The sequence below is a fragment of the Rutilus rutilus genome (assembly GCF_951802725.1).
Source record: "Rutilus rutilus genome assembly, chromosome: 1".
Classification (NCBI taxonomy): domain Eukaryota; kingdom Metazoa; phylum Chordata; class Actinopteri; order Cypriniformes; family Leuciscidae; genus Rutilus; species Rutilus rutilus.
The window spans coordinates 52,147,243-52,172,749 of record NC_140209.1 but is presented as its reverse complement, the minus strand read 5'-3'; the positions used below and the strand labels follow the sequence as shown (position 1 = coordinate 52,172,749).

The window sequence follows — 25,507 nt, the reverse complement described above, 5'->3', positions numbered from 1 at the left end:
GCCTTTATTTTTTTCAAAAAACGACAGTGCGCCTTATAATCCGGAGCGCCTTATATATGGATCTGGCGCCTTATGTTAACGTCTGTTAAACAACCGCTGACTTAAACCTTGTTTATACTTTCGCCTGACACCGGAGCGCGAGCCTCCGCTGACTGCGCGTGCAACTCCCCAAACAGACGAGGCATTTATACTTGACGCAACTGTTTTGTTTTAGACTGAACACCAGACCATACAACTGATTTAGACGCGCAAACTGGGTGCCGGTGTGATGAGACGTACTACTAATATCCGTCTGCTCGGGCAGATTCGGCTCAAAGTCATGCATCTTCGGATTCAGAGGCGCGCGCGCTGTTAAACCGAATCTGCCTGAGCAGACGGATTTTTTTTTTTTTATTAACTTCGCGCTCATGCGGATGCGTCGAGTATAAACAAGGTATCTTGGTTTACATTTGGACTTTGGATGTGATCTTAGGCTTGAAAAGGTTGGTGACCACTGCATAACGCAAACCCAGTCAAACGTTTGACTGCAGTATCTTCTATTCTATATGCGCCTTATAATCCGGTGCGCCCTATATATGAAAACAGTTCTAAAATAGGCCATTCATTGAAGGTGCGCCTTATAATCCGGTGCGCCTTATAGTGCGGAAAATACGGTATGTACAATTCTTAAGTGCACATTATTATTATTATTATTATTATTATTATTATTATTATTTAAAAAAAAGTTTTCAGTATATTTCCTGAAAATGTAATCACAAAAAATTACTATTGTTAATTTCGTTAATGAAATCTATGAAGAAAAAAGTTCACTGACGACCTTTTTTCTGAGTCGATGACGAGACGACACCAACGTCATTAAATGATTACCGTGACTAATATGCAATATCGTTTATGAAAAAAAGAAAGAAAATAAAATTAAAAATAAAATAAAAGACAAAACCCAGTGATTTACTTAATATTTTCTATCTGCCAACCATGCTCATGCGTAGCTACACTACGGAAGAAGCGCGGATGATCTCTCTTTCTTCAAATCTTCCTCTTGCTCACTCTCTCTCTCTCCTCCCCCATCATGAGTGGACACGCCCCCTACTGCTGATTGGCTGCAAGTAGGGGTGGGCGATATAGCCTCAAAATTATATCACGATATTTCAAGAATATTTGTGATAATGATATTTATGACGATATAGACACTTTTTTTTTCTTTTTTTTCTTATGTTTATCTCACCTAAATGTTTGCTCACTCATTGTTAAGAGTTTACACAACACAAGGAAGCTTGATTTCAATCTTTGAATTAAATGTTAAATGTGTGTATGTCTAACACCAGTATTCAATACTACAGAAACAGAATAAAGTAATCAAATGTAAAATAACACATAGTCTTTTAGTTCTGATTCCTGACTAAATTAAATACATAGGCTAATAATTCTCATTCATTACAATTAAAGCTATCTTTTGTTGTTTTGACGACAACATTAATGACAGACACATATCCTATGGCTGCTGTCATTTTTACAGCTATATAGTGCACGGATCCATTGCTGTTTTCATTATACTGTCTGTCACATGCGTTTTATACATAACCGACTGTGTTTACGAGTATACTTACCAAGACCGGAAGTTTTACACAATTTTGCGTTTTTCCCCCCATTGAAGCGATATAATCCGCGAAAAATAACTCTTGTTACTCGCGAGCTGTACTCTATGTATGCACGCAGTGCAACTATCTATCAGAGAGCGCGCGAGTAGCCTACTGGATAGTTTAAAATCGCTTGAATGTTTAAACTGATAAGACTTAAGAAGACGTGAAAATTATAAACTTTAGTTGCGATGCACTGATGGCCCGATTGTGCAAGAGACCATTCAGTCATGTCCTGACTCCTAAACGCGAGAGAGAGAAGACGCGCGTCGGCAGCACCGCTGAACACTCAAGCTGTTTGTGAAATTGCTAAATAGTCATCGGAGGCTAACAGGCTGCTCTTACTCTCAGACAGGTGTTGTTGTTGTGCGCGCTAGGGAACGTAAATGCGCCATACGTCATCGCGTCGCTATATCATTGATATTGCGATATGACACTTTTTTATCATGTAAAAATTTATACCGGTATTATCGTGGACGGTATGATATGGCACACCCCTAGCTGCAAGTGTGTGTTGTGCTGCTCGGGTGCGATCCACTTTCAACAGCTTTTCTCAGAAATCACTTACTGCACCTTAAAACATATGTAATTAAATGCATATGTATATATCGAATAAAACGCATATTGAGTATTTTAAACTTGCACTTACCCTGTTTTGCAGTTGAATGTGTTGAATTTACTTGGAAATATGTGACATTACAGAAGTTAGCATCTTTATTGAAACTTTTCCATCTGTATAGAGAGTTAAAACATCTTAAACACACTCTTATTTTTCGCTTAGGTGGCTCAGAAGCAGAATGTGGCCATAGAGCAGTTAAAACAGAAGAAAACCATGACTCCTGCTGAAAGAGAGGAGAACCAGAGGTAAACACTGTCAATCTCCATTTTTCCCCATCTATTCCTTTCCAAGTTATTAAAATTTATAATGACATTCGGGATTTTAAATTCCAACAAACATGAAGCCTTATTCCAGTCTCATTATATTTGTTACATGTGCACCACAGATAAACCATAAGCCACTGAAGCCGTATTTATGGAGTAGAATATACTGGCATTAATCAACCAAATCCATTGTTTTTTGGGGTTTTTTTTGTCTGTCTGGGCAGAATGATTGTTTGCAACCAGGTGATGAAGTTCATCCTGGATAAAATCGATAAGGACGAGAGGCAGGCGGCCAAAAAGAGGAAACGGGAGGAGTCTGTGGAGCAAAAGCGCAGCAAGCAGAACGCCAGCAAGCTGTCGGCTCTGCTCTTCAAACACAAAGAGCAGCTCAAGGCTGATATCCTGAAGAAAAGAGCACTGCTCGATAAAGAACTACAGCTGCAGGTGCAGGTGAGAGGAACAGGAAGTGCGGAAACTTTACTGTTTTGCACTGATATGAGAGTTTGAGTTAATCCAAAATGTGTGTTGGGGTTTTCTAAAGAAATTAACTTTTGAGCAAGGATGGAATAAATTGATCAAAACTGACAGTAAAGACTTTTATGTCACACATGATTTCTACTTCAAATAAATGCTGTTCTTTTGAACAAAATGAAGAACATTTCACTGTTTCCAAAATTAAGCAGCACAACTGTTTTCAACATCGATAATAATCAGAAATGTTTCTTGAGCACCAAATCAGCATATTAGAATGATTTCCGAAGGATCATGTGACACTGAAGACTGGAGTAATGATGCTGAAAATTCAGCTTTGCATCACAGAAATAAGTATATAAGAAAAAAGTTATTTTACATTGTAATAATATACCACAACTTTACTGTTTTTCCTGTATTTTTGATCAAATAAATGTAGCTTTGGTGAGCAGAAAAGACTTCTTTGAAAAAATCTTACCGGCTACAAACTTTTGAAAGGTCATGCTCTTACTAATACTTACTTTTGCGGCGTTTATGGCAGCACTTAGCAGTGAGAAAGTGTCAATGAAGACGCATGCTTTCATTTCTCACGCACATCTCAGCTTTACTCGCACACACTCTGTTCACACCACATCAGTGTTGCCAAATAGACAGCTGAAGCTGCACGCCGCATGTTGAGGCATTTACATACTTCGTTTGATTGCAGGAGGAGTTGAAGCGGGATCTCATTAAACTCCGGCGAGAGAAGGAGAAAGCTCAGGCTGCGGCGGCTCAAGCTGCGGCGGCTGTCAGCGCACACGTGCACAGCGGTCTCTCCTCGTACGCGCCCACGGTCACCTCACCCTCCGCCGCGCACAAACGCAAGCGGGACGAGGAGAGAGACGCCGCCTCCAAGTCCAAACGCAAAAAGATGATCTCCACTACCTCAAAGGACAACAAGAGGGACATCAAGTTATACTGCGTCTGCAAGACACCCTACGACGAGTCTAAGTATGAGACCTTTACTGTCCTCTGATTTTAGGGGGTCATCAGGTGTTGAGACATTTAGACTAGAAGTTCACATTTTTGGCTTAAAATATAAACATGCAATAAGGTTTTAAAAAGAAACATATCTATTTTCCTGTTGTTTTTATGTGTTAGGATTTATTTATGTATTTATTGTAATTGCACTATTATGTGTATTTTTGACATGAAAATATTAACATAAGGTTACAGTTTATTTGAATGTGTCATTGTTACAGTGTAATTATTTAAGTACTGGGTAAGATTAATTACGGTAACAACATGTACTTACTATAGACCTTATGCGCCAGAGAAACGAGGGCGGCGCCGTCTTTGAAATATTGTCTTTTAACTTCCGTTTTTGCGGTCGCTCTGTATATTTCTATGGCGCTGCTGTCCAGGAGTAATTCGCTTTTGAAGTGGATTTACTTAATGTAAAGCTAACGAAAGTTATCATGAGGACTGTGGTGTTTAAAGCAGATGACTTAACAAATGTCAGTCGACCGGGAAGATTTTAAAATGAGCCGTTCATTAATAAACGCAGAATCGCTGTGAAAATATAGCCTGACTACGTCAGACTTCCTACTTCCGCTAATTTCATTTCGCTCCTGTAGTCAGTCTGAGATAGCAGCCTATCTTTCAGTTTTCCACCGGCCTTCAGACGGCCGGCCAATCAACGAACAGAGGGCGGGCTGAGAGCCGTGACGTAGATGCTGATTGTACCGTGGATGCGTAGATTTTCTTCACATAATCTGCAAAAGTCGTTCACAGCCATGTTCACTCCGGTATTTCGCTCGATGGTTTAGTTTTTGCGTCATACATGTGTTTACAGTGTAAATTAGATGCGGCTGAGCATGCGCATAACACACGCCATAACCAAACGTTATGTGATTGGCTTACGGGTAACCAATGATTTTAAACTTCAGACAAAGCGCCTCCCCGCGAGAAAGAAAACGCTTTTCAATTATGCCCTTCCAGACTCTGTCTACGAAGCAAAGTGAAGTAGCAGAGTCTGGTATTACCAGAGAATGTCTAATAGGAAGAGAATTGGCACTCTCTGCTTACTTCCGGTTTCTGGACTGGCTGCAGTAACACGTCTCTGTCCATGCGGGGGCGCTCGCAGGCGAGTGCAGAATGAATGGAGGTCTATGGCGAAAAACCCTCAAAATCCACTTTTCTCAGGATATAATTTTTTGTCTAGTAATTTGAATGTTGTATTCGAAAGGAGATGCAAAGAAATTACACATTGCTGGGTGTTAGATTTTTTAGAGCCACTTATTTGGTTTAAAAAGTCTTTTAAAATGTCAATGACGTCAGAATGCTGACGTCATTAGCAGAATGCTAGCGTGTTATGGGCAACAACAACTCAACCTGTAAGAAATCGAAAAGAAATAAGTACTCGTTCATTCAACTTTCGACCTATAACCCATGTTGAACTTGCAAAACCTACAATAAAATCTGAGATTTCTCAACGGGAATCGGGTGAAAGAGACACATTTAGCCGTCTAGCCCCATAGACTGCCATTCAGTCTGCACTCGCCCGCGATCATCTCCAGTGGAATTCTAATGGAACTGCAACCAAGATCGATACAATGGGGCTAATAGGAAGTGCCAAGGCTCTCCGTAGACGGGCTCTGGTATTACCAGGCTAGTGAAAATACAGACCGGAAGTCAAAAGACAACGAGCGCAGCGCTGAAAAGGGGCGGGGCTACATAAGGTCTATAGGGTTTGGTTGAGGTTTAGTTGCATGTATTTATGCATAATTTACTGTTATTACTATGGTAAGTACATGTACCAAACATACAATAAGATTTTAAAACAAAACAATACACCTATTTATCATGTGATTTTTATCTGTTAGGAATTATTTATTTGTTTTTGTTTTCTTTAATTACATTTATAAACAATACACCCATTTATCATGTTTTTTGTTTGTTTTATCTGTTAGTTATTATTTATTTATTTATTTATTTATTTATTTATTTTGTTTTCTTTAGTTACACTACTAAGAGTATTTTGGCATAAAAATATAAACATACAATAATATTTTAAAAGGCAGAAATATACCTATTTATCAAATTATTTATTTGTTTTCTTTAATTACACTGAGATTTTTGGCATGAAAAATGTAAACGTACTATAAGATATTAAGGAAACATTTTGCAGAGAATTCTAAATATATTAATGTAAAATTAATTTTGTGCATCAGACTTGATATGAATACATCTGGTGTAAAAGGATATTATACATTGTGGATATTTTATACTTTTGTTTTGTGTAGTTAGTTCCGTTGGGTATCTAACTATCTATCTAATAATGCTGCTAAATTATTAATCAGCAAAAAAATCTTTAAGAAAATTATTTCACTTTATTACTTGGTTTTAACATTTATCAGAGAAAAATGGTTAAACCTCACATTTAGATTTGACATATTTTGCAACTACTATGTAAGAGAATTCAATTTTAATTTGTTTCTGTTGACAGTTGAACACACACACACACACACACACAAAAAAAAGCATTTTGCAAAATGCAGAGATGTAAATAATGTTAGAATTGTCTACTGAAGCCATACAAATAGAACTGGTTTTGAAAGATGAAAATCAAAGGGATGTGATATCAATCTAATGTTGGTATGTTCTTGACTCAGGTTCTACATTGGTTGTGACCTCTGCTCTAACTGGTATCATGGCGAGTGTGTGGGCATCACCGAGAAAGAGGCCAAGAAGATGGATGACTACATCTGTTCAGAATGTAAACGAGCTCAGGAGGGCAGCACAGAGGAGCTCTACTGCATCTGCAGAACCCCATACGACGAGTCGCAGTAATCATGCTTCTGCAGTTTCATCACATTTATTTCCAAAGGTACATGTTGGGATCGTGGTTTCTGACATGATTGTGCCTGCCTTCTGCTTTAGGTTCTACATCGGTTGTGATCGCTGTCAGAACTGGTACCACGGGCGCTGTGTGGGCATCCTACAGAGCGAAGCCACACACATCGACGAGTATGTGTGCCCGCAGTGCCAGTCAACGGAGGACGCCATGACGGTCCTGACGCCACTCACAGATAAAGACTATGAGGGGCTGAAGCGAATCCTGCGCTCCTTACAGGTTTGTATGAAAACAGATACGGTTTCATGGCTGTTTTGAATTTTAGAGCTGGTGTTTTGTTTGGAATGGAACATAATCCAAATTTGTATGATTGGTACATGCATTGTTCCCTACAATTTTAACCCTAATTGTGGTTAGGTTAGATAATCATCACAAAAGGAAGGGATTGTGTTATTGTAATCGGATTCACCTTTGCCGCCTGTGTGATTGGAACGTTTGTCATGTGATTAACTGCTAAATTCAAACGTGCTTTGGCTGGCGCCGAGCCGGAGACTGACACCCATCATAATATCACAACTAGTCAGTGTTTTCAACCACGTAATGTTTATTTGAGGTTTTAGACATTTAAATACACACTAGGCAATAATCATTCTTTTGAATATAATTTGTCAACCTGTTTTATTTACATCAGATATGCTTTGTGCAGGTAATTATAAAGTTTGCTCTATTCTTCTCCTAGTTCACCGGTCACTTGTGTATTTCGGGAGAGATTGATGAATTTACGAGTTGTAAATCCGACTGATATGATTCTCTGAACTGCTGCGCAAACTAACATGGCGGCGCTCATTGCGCGTCTAACGTGATCAATAAAAAGGAGTTTAAACAAAGAAACACATTCACTTACATATATTTGAGAATCAGAATATCAGTTTTGGAATATTTTGAATGAAAAATGAAATAAAAGCTATATATGAAATAAATAAAATGAATAAAATAAATAAAATGAAATAAAAGCAACGCTGATGACTGCGGTTTCCATTGATTTCCATTGTAGGGTCAAAAATTATAATGGAAGTTATTGGGAACAAACAAATTTTATAATCATTGTAAATGTTTCCTGTATGTTAGTCCCATAAGATGGCGTGGCCATTCCTGGAACCAGTGGATCCGAATGATGCTCCAGATTATTATGGGATCATCAAGGAACCGATGGGTACGAGTTCTTGTTCCTGCTTTTTCTGTATGACCAGAATCATTTTGACTTGTAATAGAGAATATTATACATTTTAAAAGACGTAGTTCCTAAATTATTATACTGTATTATATATCATTATTTTATAGATTACTTGTAAACAATATTTTGAACAATTTGCACCAGTTAGATTGATCATATATTTATTTTTAATCATACATCTATTTTCATTATTTTCCCCTTGGTGTTCCTGTTATCTTCAGACCTCTCTACGATGGAGGAGAGGATACAGAAACGCTTCTACAGCAAACTCACAGAGTTCGTAGCGGACATGACCAAAATCTTCGACAACTGCCGCTACTACAATCCCAGCGACTCGCCTTTTTACCAGTGTGCTGAGTTCCTGGAGTCTTTCTTTGTACAGAAACTCAAAGCTTTCAAAGCAAGCAGGTAACGTCTGCTCCCACACAATACAATAGAGCAGCATAGGATGTTGTTGGGATGTTAGTTTACCCAAATTTAAAGTTTTGTCATTCTCTCACCCTCATGTTGTTGCAAACCGACATCACTTTATGACCAATACCCATTATTCTAATGTTTGGGTGTCTCATAACTGTTATGCTGAACTGATTTTAATAGTTTTTTCCCCCTACTTTTCCAAACGCATAAATGATTTAAAACTATCATTTAGTGATGCACCGATGTATCGGCCGGTTGTTTAACCGATGATCAGGGCCAATTATATCCTGTCAATCAAAAGGGGGTGGGAAAAATGTGTCAAACTGCAGCTCATAGTGTGTGTGAAGAAAATCTCTATTGTGTTGAATTTAGGCCTGTCGAAATTAATGTGACAATAACAGTTTGAAAAAAAAGCGTCATTAAAAGCATGCTCTATTCGACACTATGAATCACCTGTAGTTCAAGCCAGGGTTGCCAGATCTGCGTTTTTTCACTACACCAAACATTATTTATAGCGCGCTTCCTATCCAATAATCGCAAACCGCTTTGTTACTTCTGATAAGAAACAAAGTCTCAGCTTTCAAATTCTGTCCATTTTATCAGAAATTCAAACAATAAATGTGTTATCTGTGTAGTAACATAGTATGCAAAATAATATTTCCTATGTTCATCTTTGTTTTAATTAAGCTACATATTTTGAGTAATTATCCAAACATTATTGGTTAAAGCCACAAACGGCTATGCTACAGTGGTTTTACTACAGGTAAAAGAATGTTCTTAGGTGTTGCCATACTATTAGTTTTTTCCATACTAAATTTGTCACTGTAGTTTGCGCTAGTGTTGATTTCCCAATTTTCCTTTATCTTTTCCATTGCATTGGCTTCCATACATCCAGTTTTGTCTTGTGCCTGCTTATCTTGTCTTTTGTTCACTTTGTTTTTCACTCTATGAATTATTCCGCTTTGAATATATTTTTAATTCAGAGGCTGTAGTCATCATCTAACCTCTGATTTCTCTGTCTGGCATTTCATCCTCTTATTTCTGTCCTTACTTCAACTACAGTATGCTGATAACATAACTTTTTTTGTGTTTGTGCTTCTTCATGCATGTCATTCATACAACCCATTGTCCTTTCTTGCAGATTGTGATGTCATAAGTCATAGTGGCTGAAGGGGCGGAGTCATTCTTTATTAGAGAATCATGGAACTTGCTGTTTTATTAACAGCGGAAACCGGTGTACATTTAAGTGAAAACTGTTTGGAGAATGAAAAACTTGTCAAAAAAGCCAAAACTCCAGTGAAGCCTTTGACAATCAGAGAGCGGCAGCCATGTTGAAGCACTGTGAACACACACAAATCAAGGGAAATGCTGTCTGTGCATTTTTGAACCTGTTTTCTTTTTTGTTTTTTTGTTTTTTGTTTTCCCCATTACGTTTGCTGGTCACATGATGTTATTTATGATGTTTATGGATGCATGATCATATTTATCACGTGGATTGGCTGATTAAAGACATTTTAAGACTTCTGTTCAGTTTTATTGTAATGTGCTTAACAACATGTTTGTTTCAGCTGGTTCGCTGATCTGTCCAGGTTTTCATTGAGAGGATTAATGAATTTTCTGATTTATGCATAGTTTTTGCAGAATGCATATGTGCAAATGTCGCGCAGAATCTACACGGTTTCAGTTGGCTTGAAAATAAAGTGAAATAAAGAGTTTTAAATCCTTTTATTAGGAAGTTGAAATAAAGGACCATGCTTTCAAAACAAGTTTAAATGGTATGTTTTTTTGTTTTGTTTTCCATCTCTTCTAAATTTAATCGGACACCAGCACCCATTTAAACGACTGAAAGTCATTCCCGGTGTATTACACCAACATGGCTGCCATTCCTTTAACCCCTGAGGCTATTTTTCTGTTTCCATGCTTCATTTTCCACTTGTCTCGTTTTATTTGTGAATATTCAATAAAACCAAAGGGCTCTTAACCTCATTCTCTCTGTATTCTCTAGGTCTCATAACAACAAGCTACAGTCATCAGCCTCATAGAATACAACCACATGCTGTTCTAAATAAACTTTGAACATTTAATTCAAGATGGAACTCTATCCCAGTCAGCCAGCATCGCACATAGCCACAGCGTTTGGTGGAATATTGGACATAAAATGCTGTGGGTTTGGATCAAGAATGGACGGTTTGCATTTTTGATTGTTAAAGCAATGAGTTTTGACTGGGATCATGCTCTCCAAAAGGATTTCTTTGTGGATTAAATGCCTACAAAAATGTTTTTTGTGAGTTTTTAAAACCCTTCGGAACCATGTTCACATTACCCAGGACAGCAGGAGTCTATCATGGGTGCACCTGTTGGTTTTTTCCCCTTCATATGATTCAGCATACTACTTCAGAAGTGGAATGTGGACGCAATCGGCTAATTGGTTTTTAAGCAATGGGGTAGCACGGGTTACCTAAAATAAGAAGGTGTTGCTTTAAGAATGCGTTGAGGACTGATGAAAGTGCTAGTTGAGAAGGTTTCCTGTTTGTATAACTTGTCTTTAACTTTTTTTTTTTTTTTTTTTTTTGTATTACAACTGAAGAAATATTGATGTATATGAAACAAATAAATGGAGGGGACAGGATTCTCTCTTCTACATTGATTAAGATGTCTCTATATTCTCTTCATTTGAAAATGAATAACACTAATGTGATCCTCAGTAGACACCTAAAGAATCTGGCCATTTAGATTTGAAATTCATATTTTTCTTTTAATTGTGTGTTTGTGGATACGTAAATGATCTAACACAGTCATTAATATTTTGTCTAGATAATTGTGTTAAAAGGCACAAAATGAAACCACACATATTTTCTCATGTTTATAGTTAAGGATATGCTTTGTTATATTTTTATGGCAATAATTGTTTTGTTCCAATCTTTGATCTTATTAATGAATTTCTTTAATCAATTAAAGTGTTAATTAACTATTTGAAAGTTGTGTCACCATTAACTAGTTGTTTTTCGTTATCAAACAAATAATTTCCTATTATAAATATGGTGAGTACACGTACGCCAAAGGATTATTTAATTTACAGAAATACTAGATTATTTTTTTGAATTGAGGCACGATATCTTGTTATTTTTGACTGTTTATTTTTCAACATAATGGATTTATGCGTTCTGTATACAGTGTAACACGTGGGGTAATGGCTTTTCTTCCACCATGGATTTTAAATTTCAGAAAGCCCAGCATTGTCGCCATTGACCAATCAGAATTAAACCTCGAGCCGTTTTGCCCCGCCCCTTTGTTACACAAGGCACCGATTTATGCATTTTAACAGAATAAATATATTTATTTAATTAATATTAAATAGTACATAATTTTACAGTTTTGCAATTTTATTGTATTGTTTAAAGTCATGTATAAAATAACATTAACTATTCGTTAAAGTTAACTAAGTTAACATTATATAAATATGTATAGAGAACATTAAGTCAGATCATCAAATCAATAAAACAATCAGATGTCAAAGTCATATATATATATATTTATAATCTGAAAATATATAATCTGGTAATTTCTTTTTAAAGGTAAATTAATCCCACTTCCCAGCAATCTATTTGGCATTCTCGCCAGATCTCGCGTTAATACATAAGCCACGTCCGTCCACGCCAGCAGTGTGATTTTTCAAAACGGTCCAATGGGAAAGTGCTTTTGCTCGAACGGACCAATCAGATTCTCCATAGCGCGTGTTTAAAGGTCTGTTTCATACTTCCACCTTCACAGTCCTTTGGTTAGAAGCGGTAAGTTCCTTCTTTTTTTAAAGTTGGTTTATAATGTTTTTCTAGTTTTAGTATTAGCAAGTAAAAATATCTGATTTTTGAAGTGTGAACTGATCGTGATGCACCTTATGTTGATCTTTACACGAACATTTTTTTGTTTTTTTCATTTCAGGTTGCGATATACTGTGCTTAATCAAACGTCATTAAAATGTCTGCTGCAAGCGAGAACACTGCACGACTTACTCAGTTCAAAAACAAAGGAAAAGATGCAACTGTAAGTAATACACATGCTGCTACAACAAAAAGTGCTGATATCAATTGTTTGCTTTCAGATGTGCCACAATTATGTTTCATATAAATTTCAAATACTTTTACGTAGGAGCTGAGACGTCGAAGGATCGAAGTAAATGTTGAACTTCGTAAAGCAAAGAAAGACGATCAGATTTTGAAAAGGAGAAACGTGAGCATTCTACCGGATGAGGCCACCTCTCCCCTTCAAGAGAAAAGCCAGAACTGTCAGGTAGGTAGATGATATATCTTCTTGCATAATTCATGTTTAGGTATTACACATCGTAAGATATTTGTCCTTTTCGATCAGGCTCCGCACTGGACTGTGGAGGAGATTGTAAATGGTGTGAACAGTAATAACTTGGAGATTCAAGTCCAGGCCACCCAAGCTGCCAGGTAATGCCTAAAAGATAGCATTTTCATGTGCAAAAATATGCGTTTATATCAAGTGTTTTTCATATTATGATTTGTGCTATTGAAATGTAGGAAGTTGCTGTCAAGAGAGAGACATCCACCTATTGACCGTATCATCAGCGCTGGTCTGATTCCCAAGTTTGTGAACTTCTTGAGCCTGGCAGACTCTCCTCCCATACAGTTTGAGGCAGCCTGGGCTCTGACTAACATTGCATCTGGAACATCTGACCAGACCAGCGCTGTGGTTCAGGGAGGGGCCGTCCCAGCATTCGTCTGTCTTATTTCTTCACCGCATGCTCATATTAGCGAGCAGGCAGTCTGGGCCCTTGGAAACATAGCTGGTGGGTGGCCATTAGCATTTAATTGAAATGATTCATTAATTTTGCCAACTTGGTTGAATGAGGTTGAATTTGTTTTTGCCCTTTTTGTGTTTATAGGTGACGGCTCTGCATATAGAGATAAAGTCATTAAGCATGGTGCGATTGCCCCCTTATTAGCTCTGTTGGCTGTTCCTGACTTCTCTGTATTCCCTGTAAGTTTCTTTAAAAAAAAAAAAAATTCTCTGGGCAACATGAATACTAATATTCATATATATGTATATGTGTGTATTTGAATAACGTGAAATGATTTGAGAACCACAGATTGAATGTCATGGCTCAACTTTACTATCAGCTCATGATGATTATTTATAGAATACACTAATTATGTGTATATAAAAATAAATAAACATTTATGTAAATTATTTTATTTTTCCCCCTCCTATTGTGTTTTGGGTTTAGCATTATTGGGTTTAAACTGCTATTTAAAATGTAGTGAGCATACTTTACCAGTAGGTGGCATCGAAACTTTAATATTTTGGCCTGACTAACCAGTCTGTCTACTTTTTGCAGTCTGGTTACCTGAGGAACGTCACCTGGACCCTGTCAAACCTGTGCCGCAATAAGAACCCTGCACCACCTCTAGAGGCTGTGAAACAGATACTGCCAACACTTATCCGCCTTCTGCATCATGATGATAAAGAGGTTCTGGCGGACACCTGCTGGGCCATCTCATACCTCACTGATGGGCCCAATGAAAGGATTGAGGTGGTGGTGCAGACTGGCGTGGTCCCTCAACTCGTGCAGCTACTGGGATCAGGAGAACTTTCCATTGTGGTAAGTTGGTGGAAAGTAATGCTCGTACAGGGAAGTTATAGGAGTGTGTGTGTATATATGTATATTTAATTTAAAAAAATGTCCACAGACCCCTTCACTGCGTTCCATCGGTAACATTGTCACTGGCACAGATGAACAGACCCAGGCAGTGATCAACGCTGGTGCTCTTTCCATGTTCCCTGCTCTGTTGCGCCACCACAAGAACAACGTTCAAAAGGAGGCTTCCTGGACCTTGTCCAACATCACGGCTGGCAAGGACTATCAGATTCAGGAGGTCATCAATGCTGGCATTGTACCTTACCTGGTGGAAGTTCTCAGACGGGTATGTTGCCGCAGTACAAGTACACAATATAAGACTTGTCCATGAAGTGGTCTTTTTATTTATTTTTTAACCATTTTCTCATACTTTATGCAGGGTGACTACAAGACCCAGAAGGAGGCTGTATGGGCAGTGACCAACTACACCAGCGGGGGCACAGTAGAGCAAGTGGTTTACCTTGTTCAGGCCAATATACTAGAGCCCTTGTTGAACCTACTCTCCACTAAGGACAGCAAAACTATTCTTGTCATCTTGGATGCGATCACCAATATCTTTTTGGTATGATTCCTTTAAAGCTGGCATGGAATGAAAATGTTTTTTTTTTTGACCTTGTAATACTTGAAATGACTTCTCATGATTTGTATTTAGGACTTCATTTTAATCTGCTAATATTGCCCCTTCAAGTTCATGTTCATCTGCTTCCTATAGAATTTTTTTTTTTTTTGACAATGTTTCACTTGAATGTTCATCTCAATACAGAACAAATAATATTTTGCTACTGCTGTTTCATTGTGACAATTTTTTTTTTAAGGCTGGTGAGAAGATTGGTGAGGTCGATAAGCTGGCCCTGATGATGGAGGAATGTGGCGGCCTGGACAAAATCGAAGCTTTGCAGTCGCATGAAAATGAAATGGTCTATAAGGCCTCCCTCAACCTTATTGAAAAGTACTTCTCTGGAGAGGTCGGTTGAATGTGAACTTTCAAAATCTTAAGTGATGCATTATTTGTGTAGGTTTGCTCCATTTGTCAATTAATAGTTTACTTGTATTAATTGGCAAAAATAAGCATCTCAACCCTCTTTAAATGTTTTGAAAGTGGTGTGTCTAGCAGTTCTTATACAGCTAGACACCACTTTATACTTAACCTGCTTTCTCATGCTTAAGAACCTGCTTTTCCTAAATTATATTTATTTCCATCTTGCAGGAGGAAGAGGACGAATGCGTCGCTCCCGAAGCTACAACTGATGGTTATGCATTCCAGATCAATGACAACCAAAGCACTTTCAACTTCTAAATGTCTGATCTGTGTGTTTGTTTTGTGTATGAATGTCCTGATCATTTCTGCACACCACTTGTCTTGTTCATGTTATTCTTTGTGACGACCTCATGCTCTGAGTTGTACATACTAATCTGTTTCAATTTTATTTGTTGTAAATAAAAAAAGTAAAAGAACAAAAGTGGAGTTTTGTGTGTGTGTGTATCTTTATCCAAGACATACAATAAATATAAATGAATAAATAATGGTGGGAAAACGAGTGATTCCAAAGGCCATATGTTATCTATAAGTATGGATTACAGAGCTCTATGAATAACAAGTGGGTCTGATGTCACCTTTTGGGCGGTTTTAGTGGCTCAGCAGAAGCCAGACACCTAACAAACCACATTTCCTCAATTCAGTCGCCTGTAGCGAATACTAGCGATACAACTTTTCCCTCAAGGTCTCCTTGGAAGGGCAGCAGAAGAACCCGAGTGCGGTTCGTTCGTGGAAAATGCGGAGAACTTCAGGAGGTCTCTGTAAGCGGATCTTTTTAGGGAACGTCGTGGATTTACTTTCGCAGAGGGTAGAAATACGAGCAGCACGTTAAAGCCGAGTGTGTGTATGTATGTAGACATGGCAGGACTGTGCACATCCGGGCCACAGGACCGTGACTCCATTATTTTCTGTTCACTGTGAAACTGGCGTTGAGAGGAACCAAAAAGCAACTCAATAGCACATTCGACTCGTTTTCAGTAGTCATCCTGGATAAGGGACAAGGACATGTCTAATCAAGGAGTTAGAAGAAATGGACCCGTCAAGTTGCGTTTAACAGGTAAGGAATTTGCGACATCGTACAGTTTCATCTGAAACTGGCTAGCTGGCTAACAGCTATTGCTTTAAGTCATTGTGGTGTTCTATCGTCACATGTGGACTTCCATTTAAATGCCCTATAGTGTGTTTAATTGTCAGTTAATAAATTCTGTTTTTGGCGAATATGTGACCGAAACTGGCGTTTTTGCAGCGTTGCGTTCTTTAGCGGGCTGGACAGCGTCATAATGGATCTTTCTATGGAGCGCGAACGCAACTATTCGGCTACAATTCTTATGCGTTCATTGTTTACGTTCTCTAAGTTGCGTTGCGAGTAGGCTATCCTTAATGTGCTTTTTTAATTTATTTATAGCAAATACACGTAGTTACACGCGCACGGATCTAGGGCTTTTAATAAATGCTTGGCGATGGGTTCCACGAACGAAATGGCTTGCCTATTCACAAAATCAGTGTTACAATTTCCTAAACGCGCACATTTAAAGTGTATTTTTATGTAGCCAGTCGCGCCAAATCCAAGATGTGGGTTTTAAGAAATCATAATCACATTAATCCTAGTCTGCAAGCGTTTAATCTCATTGTATTTGAAATGTTTGCACCATGTGGCATTGAGATACTATTTGACCAATTACTTTTAACTAGTTACATTTAGGAGGGATTTAAAAAACAAAAAAACATGTCGCTTTTTCGAAAATGAAGCGTGCGACAGAACCTCTAGTATCGATTTTACACAAAAACGGTCAATAGTGGGGTGCCACGATACGATATTATCACGGTTCTTTATCCACGATACGATATTATTGTAATAATAAACGGTTTGCGAGATGCTGCGTATTGCAATAAAATATATTCCAATTTATTACCCCTTTTTTTTTTCAATTGCAAAATGTCCCCAAAGGAAATATATGGACAAAGTTTGTTTTTATGTAATAAGTTCTAAGTCTGTTCATATCACATCTTCATATCCATCTCCTTCATCCCTTCCTTGTTCAGTATTTTTCTCCCTGGTATTGTTGACATTTTAATAGAAATTACCACTTTTAAACAATAATGTTTGCGCATTTCAATGCATGCAAACTCAATTCAGTGTATTTGTTTTTACAACACATTGTTTTAAGCAGTTTTACAAAGAACAACCTTATTCACACCTTAATGAACATGTGACACTCTGCTGAATCATATTTTTATCGTGGTTTTAGGAAATTTACATACATTTGCCATTAACAGCTTGTACTGGTTTTTTTTTACCCGTTGTGAAATAGTCTACTCAATAACACAAAACAGTTTGAGTAAAAAAAGAATAGCCTAGCTGAGTGCTGACAGCTGGCTTGAAGTGCAGATGTGATGTGATGGCATGTTGAATTAGCACATTTATTAAGGCTACCCCGAGCAGTCCATGTTCAGAAATATGCTAGAACGTGCTTCCTCCACAGTTCACAGTCAGCACTGATTCACCTGTTTGTGAAATTAGTCTAAACAAAAGATTTCAATTTATTATTATTATTTCACGCACTAAAAGTGTGGTTTTTACAGTAAGATAAGCACAGTATTCGCAATCCCGAGCTGAAATTCAGGCCCTGAAAAGATCAATACTTGGCATCCGTGTATTGACACAATATCCTCACACAAAATATCATGATACTACACTGTATCGATTTTAGAAAACAGACGCAGAGGTTAATATGTAGTTTCTGCTCCACCACATGTGAGTAACATTGGTTTCACAGGACCAAGATATGCTTTTGTTGTAATGTTAGCTCTAGTAACAGGACAGTTTTTGTGTGTCATTATTTGTCTGGAGCTGCTGGCGACTAACAAGCTTGAATGCTCTTGTTTGTTCACCATATGCAAATATATATTTTTTTTCATGATGCATTGTTTGGCTTCGCTTCAGCTATGATGAAGAGACATCCACTCTTGCATTGCATGTTTGTGCATTTTGTGGGCGGAGCAATGAGGAGGAGGAGGAGGAGGAGGGGGGGGGGGGGGGGTGTTTGGGTTGATTTCAAATACCAACAGTGTTTCTCAGAAATCACTTACTGCATCGTTAATATAGATCTACTGATAAATGGCAACATTTTGTTCTAAATCTCTGCCTCAAGCTTTATCCACTTTATAACCTGAGATATTGTAGACTATCCATAATTCTTATGCTTTTATTGTTGTACTCTAATTTAGCATTGTGTTAAAATAAAAACAATAAATGATTGGTTCTACATATTGTCTATTTGAAACTCAAATCTTGAAGAAACTTGTCAGTTGATCGATAATTTGTAAAAGCTATAATTGATTACAATATCATCAATGTCCCCCTGAACTACAGGTTTCACTTAGCAAAATTAAAATATTAGAGATATTTTAAATATTTTAACAACCATTGCGATTGTTTTTTTAGTTTTTTTTTACATGTCCAATGAGATCATTTTAAATTGTTTTATTTATATTTTTTGACATTAATAAATAGCTTAATCATTTGACTACAACAATAAAGACATAAAATGCATTATTAATATTTTTGTAATGGGTGCCTATATGTTTATTTGGCCTATGTCACTGTTAAGTTTAAAATCGTACTCATTTCTCGCGTCAGAATGAATGGCTGTTACATAAAAAGATGTGTAATTTATGCAAACAAAAAGTAAGTTGGGTTTCCTGCGAGCACTGCTGTTTCCTGTTGAACTCTTGGTTTTGTTGTTGAGTGGTGTTCTTTGAAGACCCACCAAATGGCGACGAAACCCCATGTTGAAGAACCAAAAATGTGAATATCGGTGAAAAATATTGGTCAACCTTACTATCAGTCTGTCTCTATAAAAGTTTCTGTTCATGACCTCAGGGAATGCTTTCCACAATGAAGTATACTGTGCAGTGAAATCAACCTCCAAGTATGCAGCAGGATGTTGTAGTATTCATCATGACCCAGCAGTGTGGTTGTGGGAGGAAGCAGCAGTCTGTGAGACTGGAAGATTCGTCTGTGGGGCTCTGGAGATGTCTGGCTCTCGCATATAGAAAGAGCTCATTTTCCTCCCTGGTTGCTGTTGCACCCTTAAATGAGCTATTTTCACTGTACTGTGGGATGAAATGAGGATAATTTTTTTTTTACAATGACTGACCTGCTGTCATCTCGCAGCTTCCTACCGGTTCCCAGTGCTGCACTATTTAGGAGATTAACCTAGTTGTACCACAGTGCAACACATTTTTCAGGAATCAAGACGCTTTGGTTTAAAGCGTTTTAATGTCTCTCTGATGTAATTTATTATGAAGATGACTATTCACAGTGGCTGCTGTACATGCTTTCAGATCTTATTCCCATTTCAGTGGCAATCGCATCAAAGGCTGTGCATTACAGTGATTTTACCATGGGTTACCAACACCTCTGAGGTAAAAGCACTGAAAAGCATACCTTCTCTTGGCTAATGGACCCTTTTCACAGATTGACACAGAACGTTTGCACAGTTATTAACGTCGTAAATCTAGCAAAGTGTTTTGTTTTCATTAATAATAGGCTTATATATTTATAACAGAAAACCAGTTAACACTGTTGCACAAGTGTTTCTAATACGGCTGAGGGAGTCATGGCAAATTCGACATGTATCTCTCGTCTGACCAGCGCAGTCAATATCTAAAAAAAAAAGCTAAATTTTCTTTCTTTTGCTATTGGAGCAAATAGAAATGCTAAAATTATGTTTGTACTAGTTTCCGTTCATCACTATAGATAGAAGTTTACCCAATAATGACGACTTCTGCTTCTGAGAAACCCAGAAATGTGAAAAGGTTTCATGGCTTTAATGGATTATTATTGCCAGACTATTGTGATGATTTGTTTAAATTGTGATCCATAAGCCCACTTTTAAGGATGACCACTTCCTAGTGATCTTACTTCCTTCATGACTGTGTACAATTTAGTCATTGTGCTTTATTAAAAGGTATGGCTGCCCCCCTAATAGTTGACTAAACGTTAGTTTAGTCTAGAACAATGTTACATATAATCTTTCTTAGCCCTGAAACTTAAATCATTTTCTGATGCCACTCCCCAAACCCAAGTATAAATATAATTAAATGAATATCATTTATCATTTATTCACCATGGACTAGAAAATCTTTAGTCTGGGGCAGCCCTGTGAAAATAATTAATTGAGAATTCATTCAAGAACTCAAACGCAAGCATAAACACAAAAAATATCTAAAATCCCCATAATGCACAATGAAAGTGACTTCTGAAGCCATACAATAGCTTTGAAAGAAATTTAAGTCATCATTTGCAGAAAGTCTTGCTTTACATCCGTAGTCATAACTCACTTTAAATGGAAAAGAGCAGATTAGACATTTTCCTATACAAATCTCTTTTAGTGTTGCACAGAAAGTCAGTCATACTTTGAGAAGCAAATCTGAGAGCTTTCTGTCCCTCCATTGACAGTTACGCAACTGACACTTTGAAACTTCACAAAGAGATCAATCTGTTTCTGAAGAGACTCTCGATCGCTTTATATGATGAACAGATTGAACTTAGGCTTTTATTCCCTTTTTACTATGCTTTCGATCTGATACCAAGTACTATCAAGGACAATAATATCAATACCACTACTGAATTTTTAGCATTTTCTGAGGACAAAATGGGTAATTATAGCCATTTACCATTATATTTGAAACTTGAAAGCTACTCTTTATAAATTTAATAGGCCAAAAATAGGTCAAAATGACTAATACTTCAGGACCAATCCATCATTATTTTACACTAGAGTAATGAAAATGAATAGGTGAAAAATGCTAATAATCGTAATAGCTCTAAAAAATATTGCCTTCATGCCCAATAAAATTCCTTTTTCATTTGATTTTGGGATGAAATATTGACTTGTTTTGTGACTTTCACCCAATATTATCGAAATGGTCATACACCATTGAGAATATTCGGAATTAAACTCTGGATGTATTATAGTAAATAGAATTTGAGGGGAACATGTTTAATCATCATTAAAATAATTTTACAACGTAGGCTAAATGGCTAAATTTACTTTTTTTTTCTTTTGATTGTGAAAAGTCTGAAGACTCTTGTCTTCTCACAGATATAGAAGATGCAGTAGGAAATGACTTATAAAAAGGATGACAAGTTTACATATCCACACAGCTGGAGAGTCCATATGCAATTCCCTTAAGTTTTCCATCACGTCTCTCATACATTCGATGTGACTAACTTTGCCATCATTTTGTCTTATTATTATAATAATAATAATATTAGTATTATCCTTTTTTTTTTTTTTTTGCCATGGAAATGCCCTTCATCTCACTGTCTCATCTCATCCTGCTGTGCGACTCACTGCGTGGTTTGGCATCTACACGCTCTTTTACTCTATTTGTGCTTTGGCATGAATAGGATCCTTGTATTGTTATTCTCAGACTGTATAGAGAAAGATTATAAATTTAAAATAAAATGTCAATTCTATTTTCCTTCTTAATACACATTCCTTGTCATCAAAATGTAATAACCTGCTGCACCTCTGAAACAACTTTCCTCGTTGGCTGACATCACCAAGCACTCTCATCTTTCAACCCCTCCCCAGTCAAGCCCAGCACTACTTGTTTTTTCTCATTGAATATCTTGTTTCTCTCAGAAATGTCATATTGCTAAAGTGAAATGGGTTATGTTGACTGTAAGCATGCAATGCAGCATTAGTCCAGCACCAAATTTCTCATCCATAGCTGGGAGTGTTTTATTTGTTGGCATCAGACAGTTGTCCTTGTGTAATTGTGATGTAATGGTTAATGGAATGCCATTTCAGCCATGTGGGTCTCCAGACGGAGCGGCTGGTAAAAACACCATGTTTAGCTGCATACGGCTGTCGACTCGGCTGCCAAATTTCCGAATTGCATTCTAGCGGAGAGTTTAAAGGGCAGGAGGGGAAAAAACAAAACAAATCGAAAGCAGGCGAAAAGAAAGTGCAATAATTGCACACCATTTGTAAGCGTTTTTCTTCTCCGACTGAGAGCCCTCAAATGATTGAAATTGTTCCACCAATTAATAGACTGAGACTGGATTTCCTGTTGGTTCAGCTGCTCTGCTGGAAGGCGAAGGCCGAGACGGCGGGTTGTGCTTACAAGCCACTGCATCTGAACTGTAACGGCCAGATAAGCAGGACAGCTGCGACAGAAACGCAGACGCAGGGTGTTTAAATAAGAGACCCAACTGCACTAACTGCTGCACTGTGCAATACTTCAGACCAGGTGTGAAGATGTTAGACGCGTTTAGATGTGTTTTTTCATGTCCCTGAGCAATAATGCTGTCTGTTTTTCTTGTTTCTTGTTTTTTTTTTTTTTTTACCTTGATTGACCAGATTGGACTGGGGGAAATGTGATCCAGGATCAGAAACTGGCTTGTGGTCCGATGCCAGCTGAGACAAGTCTGCGTTTGACTTCCACCGCATGTCTGGCTGAAAATGAAAACATTTGGCTAGACATTCCTCATTAGCACTGTTTAATTCTGTAGATCAAGAACAGCTTTCAAGAAACTTCACATGGTATTGTGGTCAGGCTGGACGATTTTTAATGGTAAACATTTGGATGTTTAACTTGTATATCTGTGCTTAGGGACCCTGATAAAATGCACATGGGATAGCATTTTCTTCTGGCATGTAATGTAATAGGTGTTCGGCCAAACATCATGTAACACCGGTAACACAGACTATATCTGCAAGCCTGATGTGAAATCTGGACTTTAGTTGGTCCAGACGAGCAGGTATCATGAGCACACCCAGGTTTAACACGTTATTTTAAGGTGACATTTTGCCCAATCCCGCCCTCGGTCTAGTACGAGTTTGACACCTGTGCTTTAACCTATGACATCATGAAACATCATGCCAACTAATGTAAGCACACTTAATCTAATTGTCTGTGTTTGACAGTGAAGTTTGTGACCTCTGCCTGATCTCTTAAAGGTGCAGTATGCTATATCTCAAAGTCGTTGCTGAACATTGTTGATATTTGAAATCAACCCAAACAAACACACCCCTCTCTTCATTGCTCCGCCTCCAAAGCTCACCCTTCAACCATAACCGCCCTTTTCCGAGTCGGCCTTGAACCTCGATCGCTGACATGCGAGGTGGGTGCGCTAACAAGGACACTAAATAGTAAACACTGCATTCTCTAGCAGTCTTCAGCTTGCACAACTCTCGCTAGCTCCATTACACACGCAATGCAAGAGTGGGTGTCTGTTTATCGTAGCAGATGCGCAACAAAATAATGCTTCACGAAAAATAAAGCGAAGATGATGAACGAACGACAAGGAAGCACAAAAAAATAACATACATACACAAGAGTAAATGCAAACAAGAGTTTGTTGTTAGTTGCAAACAACACAGCAGCTCCAGACAAACAATGACTCTCAAAACCAGTGTTACTCACGTTACCAAAGCAACCTCCTCTGCGTCTCTCCAGCTCTGGAAAACTTTTCTAATATTAACACTCATTCCTGATCATAACCTAAGAGCATAAGAGCTTTTCTCTTTTGTAATGTCTCTCAGCCATTTCTCTTTCTACAGTCTTTCTTTTAAATCTCCATCTTGCTCGTTTTCCTTGCCCCTACTGGCTACACGTTTGTTGATGTGTCTGGTTGTGTCGGTCCGATCAACTTTCAAACTGGTTCTCATCTAATATTTAGACCTACAGCTGTGTTGGAGGTCACATTATTGATTTGTTTGGAAATAATTTAATATCACAACTTTAGGGGATTTCAAGTAAATATTTTACTGATATTAAGACTCGGTTTCAGAGAATATATTAAGATATAAGTTTCTTTTCTTACTCTGTTAACAAATTGTTCTTTTTGTTGTAAGAACAGTTTGCCAATTGTTTCGTTTAAGCACAATGTGATTACATTTTCCTTTGATTTTGGGGTGACATATAAACATCATCTAGACAGGTTTTGTGAGTTTCATCTGTGCAATCAGACAGTAGCTAAATGTCAATAAACTAGCTACGCAAATGATGCAAGTTTCTGTTTTAAGCATAAATCTCAGTAAATTAAGTCAGATTTGTGCTTAAAACAGGAAAATAATGTATTTGCCAATGGGGTCTAAAATATATAAATATGTTCTTTGAAAGCAATATCAATATTTTTCAGTTTAGTCGGTTGTTGGATTAGTAGTTAACCATCTTAAGACCCTAGTGCCGTTATTAGCCAATGCTGATAGTTTAAAATGGCCAAATATTAGTCGTTTGTGGTCAATATGTTGCTCTTCTGCTCTTTCATTGTATTCATAGGATCTTTAAGAGCAGTGCTGTTTATAGTAGACGGCACTGATGGATTGTTAGAAAAATTAACTCAGCTAAACTACATGCTGTTTATGGGGGATTCAGATGGGAAAGTACTTCTGTGTTGATCAGATAGAGGCCGCTTAATGGTTTACAGTTGGAAAAGCATGCCAGGGTTTTGTCTCTAGTGGGAATTAAGTTGATAAATGGCAATAGACTAAAATACACGTCTTCTTCTGACAAACAGTAGGCTAGATTTTATTAAACCTTCCCTGCTGGAAAATCCTACTTGTATATATATTTTTTTCTTCCGATTATTCAAAATTCGCATAATATAGCTTGTGTAAAAGTGATGCAAACCTCATATTCATCACATTTTTCTGCTCTCTCAAACTTCTCAGATCAGACGTGAACTTTCTTCTCTCAGGTAAATTCAGGGTCCGTCCGCAGAGCCACACACAGCAGTGGTCTCATTTGGGAACAGATCTTAATGTTTACCTGACGCAGCTCCAAGTGCACCTAGGCAGTCGTCCAGGCTTCCTGAGGTCTGCGTTGTTTAGTCTGAGCCCACTACCCTAGACCTTCCTCCACCGGTGCACAACGTCTTTTTCCTTTTCGTTGAAGTGTTAAAGGTCTGGGTTATATGACCCGGATCTTTGGGTTTCCCTGCCACATTTTTGAGCCATATACTTCAGGATGTTGATGTTGATGTTGTCTCATTTCTGATTTTCATGACATGAATATGAGAACAAAGCGTGTAACCTTTTGCACCAGAGAGAATTATCCAAAGCTGTTTGTTTTTTTATTAATACCGACCGTAGTTGTAGCCAAAGGGCATTGCCGTGGGTTGGGTGGATTTAGCTTTCAATTTGGTGAAATCCTTCCTGGTGTGATTAGATCCCACATACCTTCATTAATTTAGGTCATCAAGTTAATCATAAGGTAACTACACTTAAACTTTAATTCAACCTGAGTGTGAACAATCAGGCAAATATTAGTTTTCTCAAAATTGCTTGTACTCCTTCCAAAATGTTTTAGTTCAGTG

At 37.7% G+C, this 25,507-nt stretch overlaps 3 protein-coding genes across 13 annotated transcripts in view; all 3 read left to right on the top strand.

Annotated features, from left to right (window-relative positions):
• bptf (bromodomain PHD finger transcription factor) overlaps positions 1 to 11,127 on the top strand; it is a 32,636-nt gene extending 21,509 nt beyond the window's left edge. For 7 of the 11 annotated variants that reach the window (XM_084406960.1, XM_084406958.1, XM_084406959.1 and 4 more), the window contains 8 exons: positions 2,419 to 2,501; positions 2,744 to 2,969; positions 3,697 to 3,980; positions 6,644 to 6,817; positions 6,912 to 7,104; positions 7,954 to 8,038; positions 8,281 to 8,467; positions 10,482 to 11,127. In XM_084406960.1, coding sequence (XP_084263086.1) covers positions 2,419 to 2,501; positions 2,744 to 2,969; positions 3,697 to 3,980; positions 6,644 to 6,817; positions 6,912 to 7,104; positions 7,954 to 8,038; positions 8,281 to 8,467; positions 10,482 to 10,518 — 1,269 coding nt within the window. In that variant the 3' untranslated portion in view covers positions 10,519 to 11,127. Of the gene's footprint in view, positions 1 to 2,418; positions 2,502 to 2,743; positions 2,970 to 3,696; positions 3,981 to 6,643; positions 6,818 to 6,911; positions 7,105 to 7,953; positions 8,039 to 8,280; positions 8,468 to 9,617 lie in introns of all 11 variants that reach the window. The other 4 variants (XM_084406963.1, XM_084406961.1, XM_084406956.1 and 1 more) reach the window with 2 other exon arrangements.
• A 1,024-nt stretch (positions 11,128 to 12,151) lies between these two features.
• kpna2 (karyopherin alpha 2 (RAG cohort 1, importin alpha 1)) lies at positions 12,152 to 15,595 on the top strand. Its single transcript, XM_084413433.1, has 11 exons — positions 12,152 to 12,264; positions 12,416 to 12,517; positions 12,623 to 12,763; positions 12,842 to 12,927; positions 13,018 to 13,286; positions 13,383 to 13,477; positions 13,836 to 14,099; positions 14,188 to 14,421; positions 14,515 to 14,697; positions 14,951 to 15,100; positions 15,343 to 15,595. Exons 2-11 carry the CDS (start codon positions 12,452 to 12,454, stop codon positions 15,430 to 15,432), a joined length of 1,578 nt encoding a protein of 525 aa, XP_084269559.1. The 5' UTR covers positions 12,152 to 12,264; positions 12,416 to 12,451; the 3' UTR covers positions 15,433 to 15,595.
• A 160-nt stretch (positions 15,596 to 15,755) lies between these two features.
• Positions 15,756 to 25,507, top strand: part of smurf2 (SMAD specific E3 ubiquitin protein ligase 2) — a 49,646-nt gene continuing 39,894 nt past the window's right edge. The window contains exon 1 of the mRNA XM_084408681.1: positions 15,756 to 16,228. Coding sequence (XP_084264807.1) covers positions 16,177 to 16,228 — 52 coding nt within the window. The 5' untranslated portion in view covers positions 15,756 to 16,176. The remainder of the gene's footprint in view (positions 16,229 to 25,507) is intronic.

Bases quoted from the DNA above. Each gene is read 5' to 3' on its own strand.
- kpna2 (XM_084413433.1), top strand. From the start codon at position 12,452: ATGTCTGCTGCAAGCGAGAACACTGCACGACTTACTCAGTTCAAAAAC. The intron at 12,518-12,622 runs GTAAGTAATACA...ACTTTTACGTAG, and splicing joins ACAAAGGAAAAGATGCAACT to GAGCTGAGACGTCGAAGGAT. The intron at 12,928-13,017 runs GTAATGCCTAAA...ATTGAAATGTAG, and splicing joins CAGGCCACCCAAGCTGCCAG to GAAGTTGCTGTCAAGAGAGA.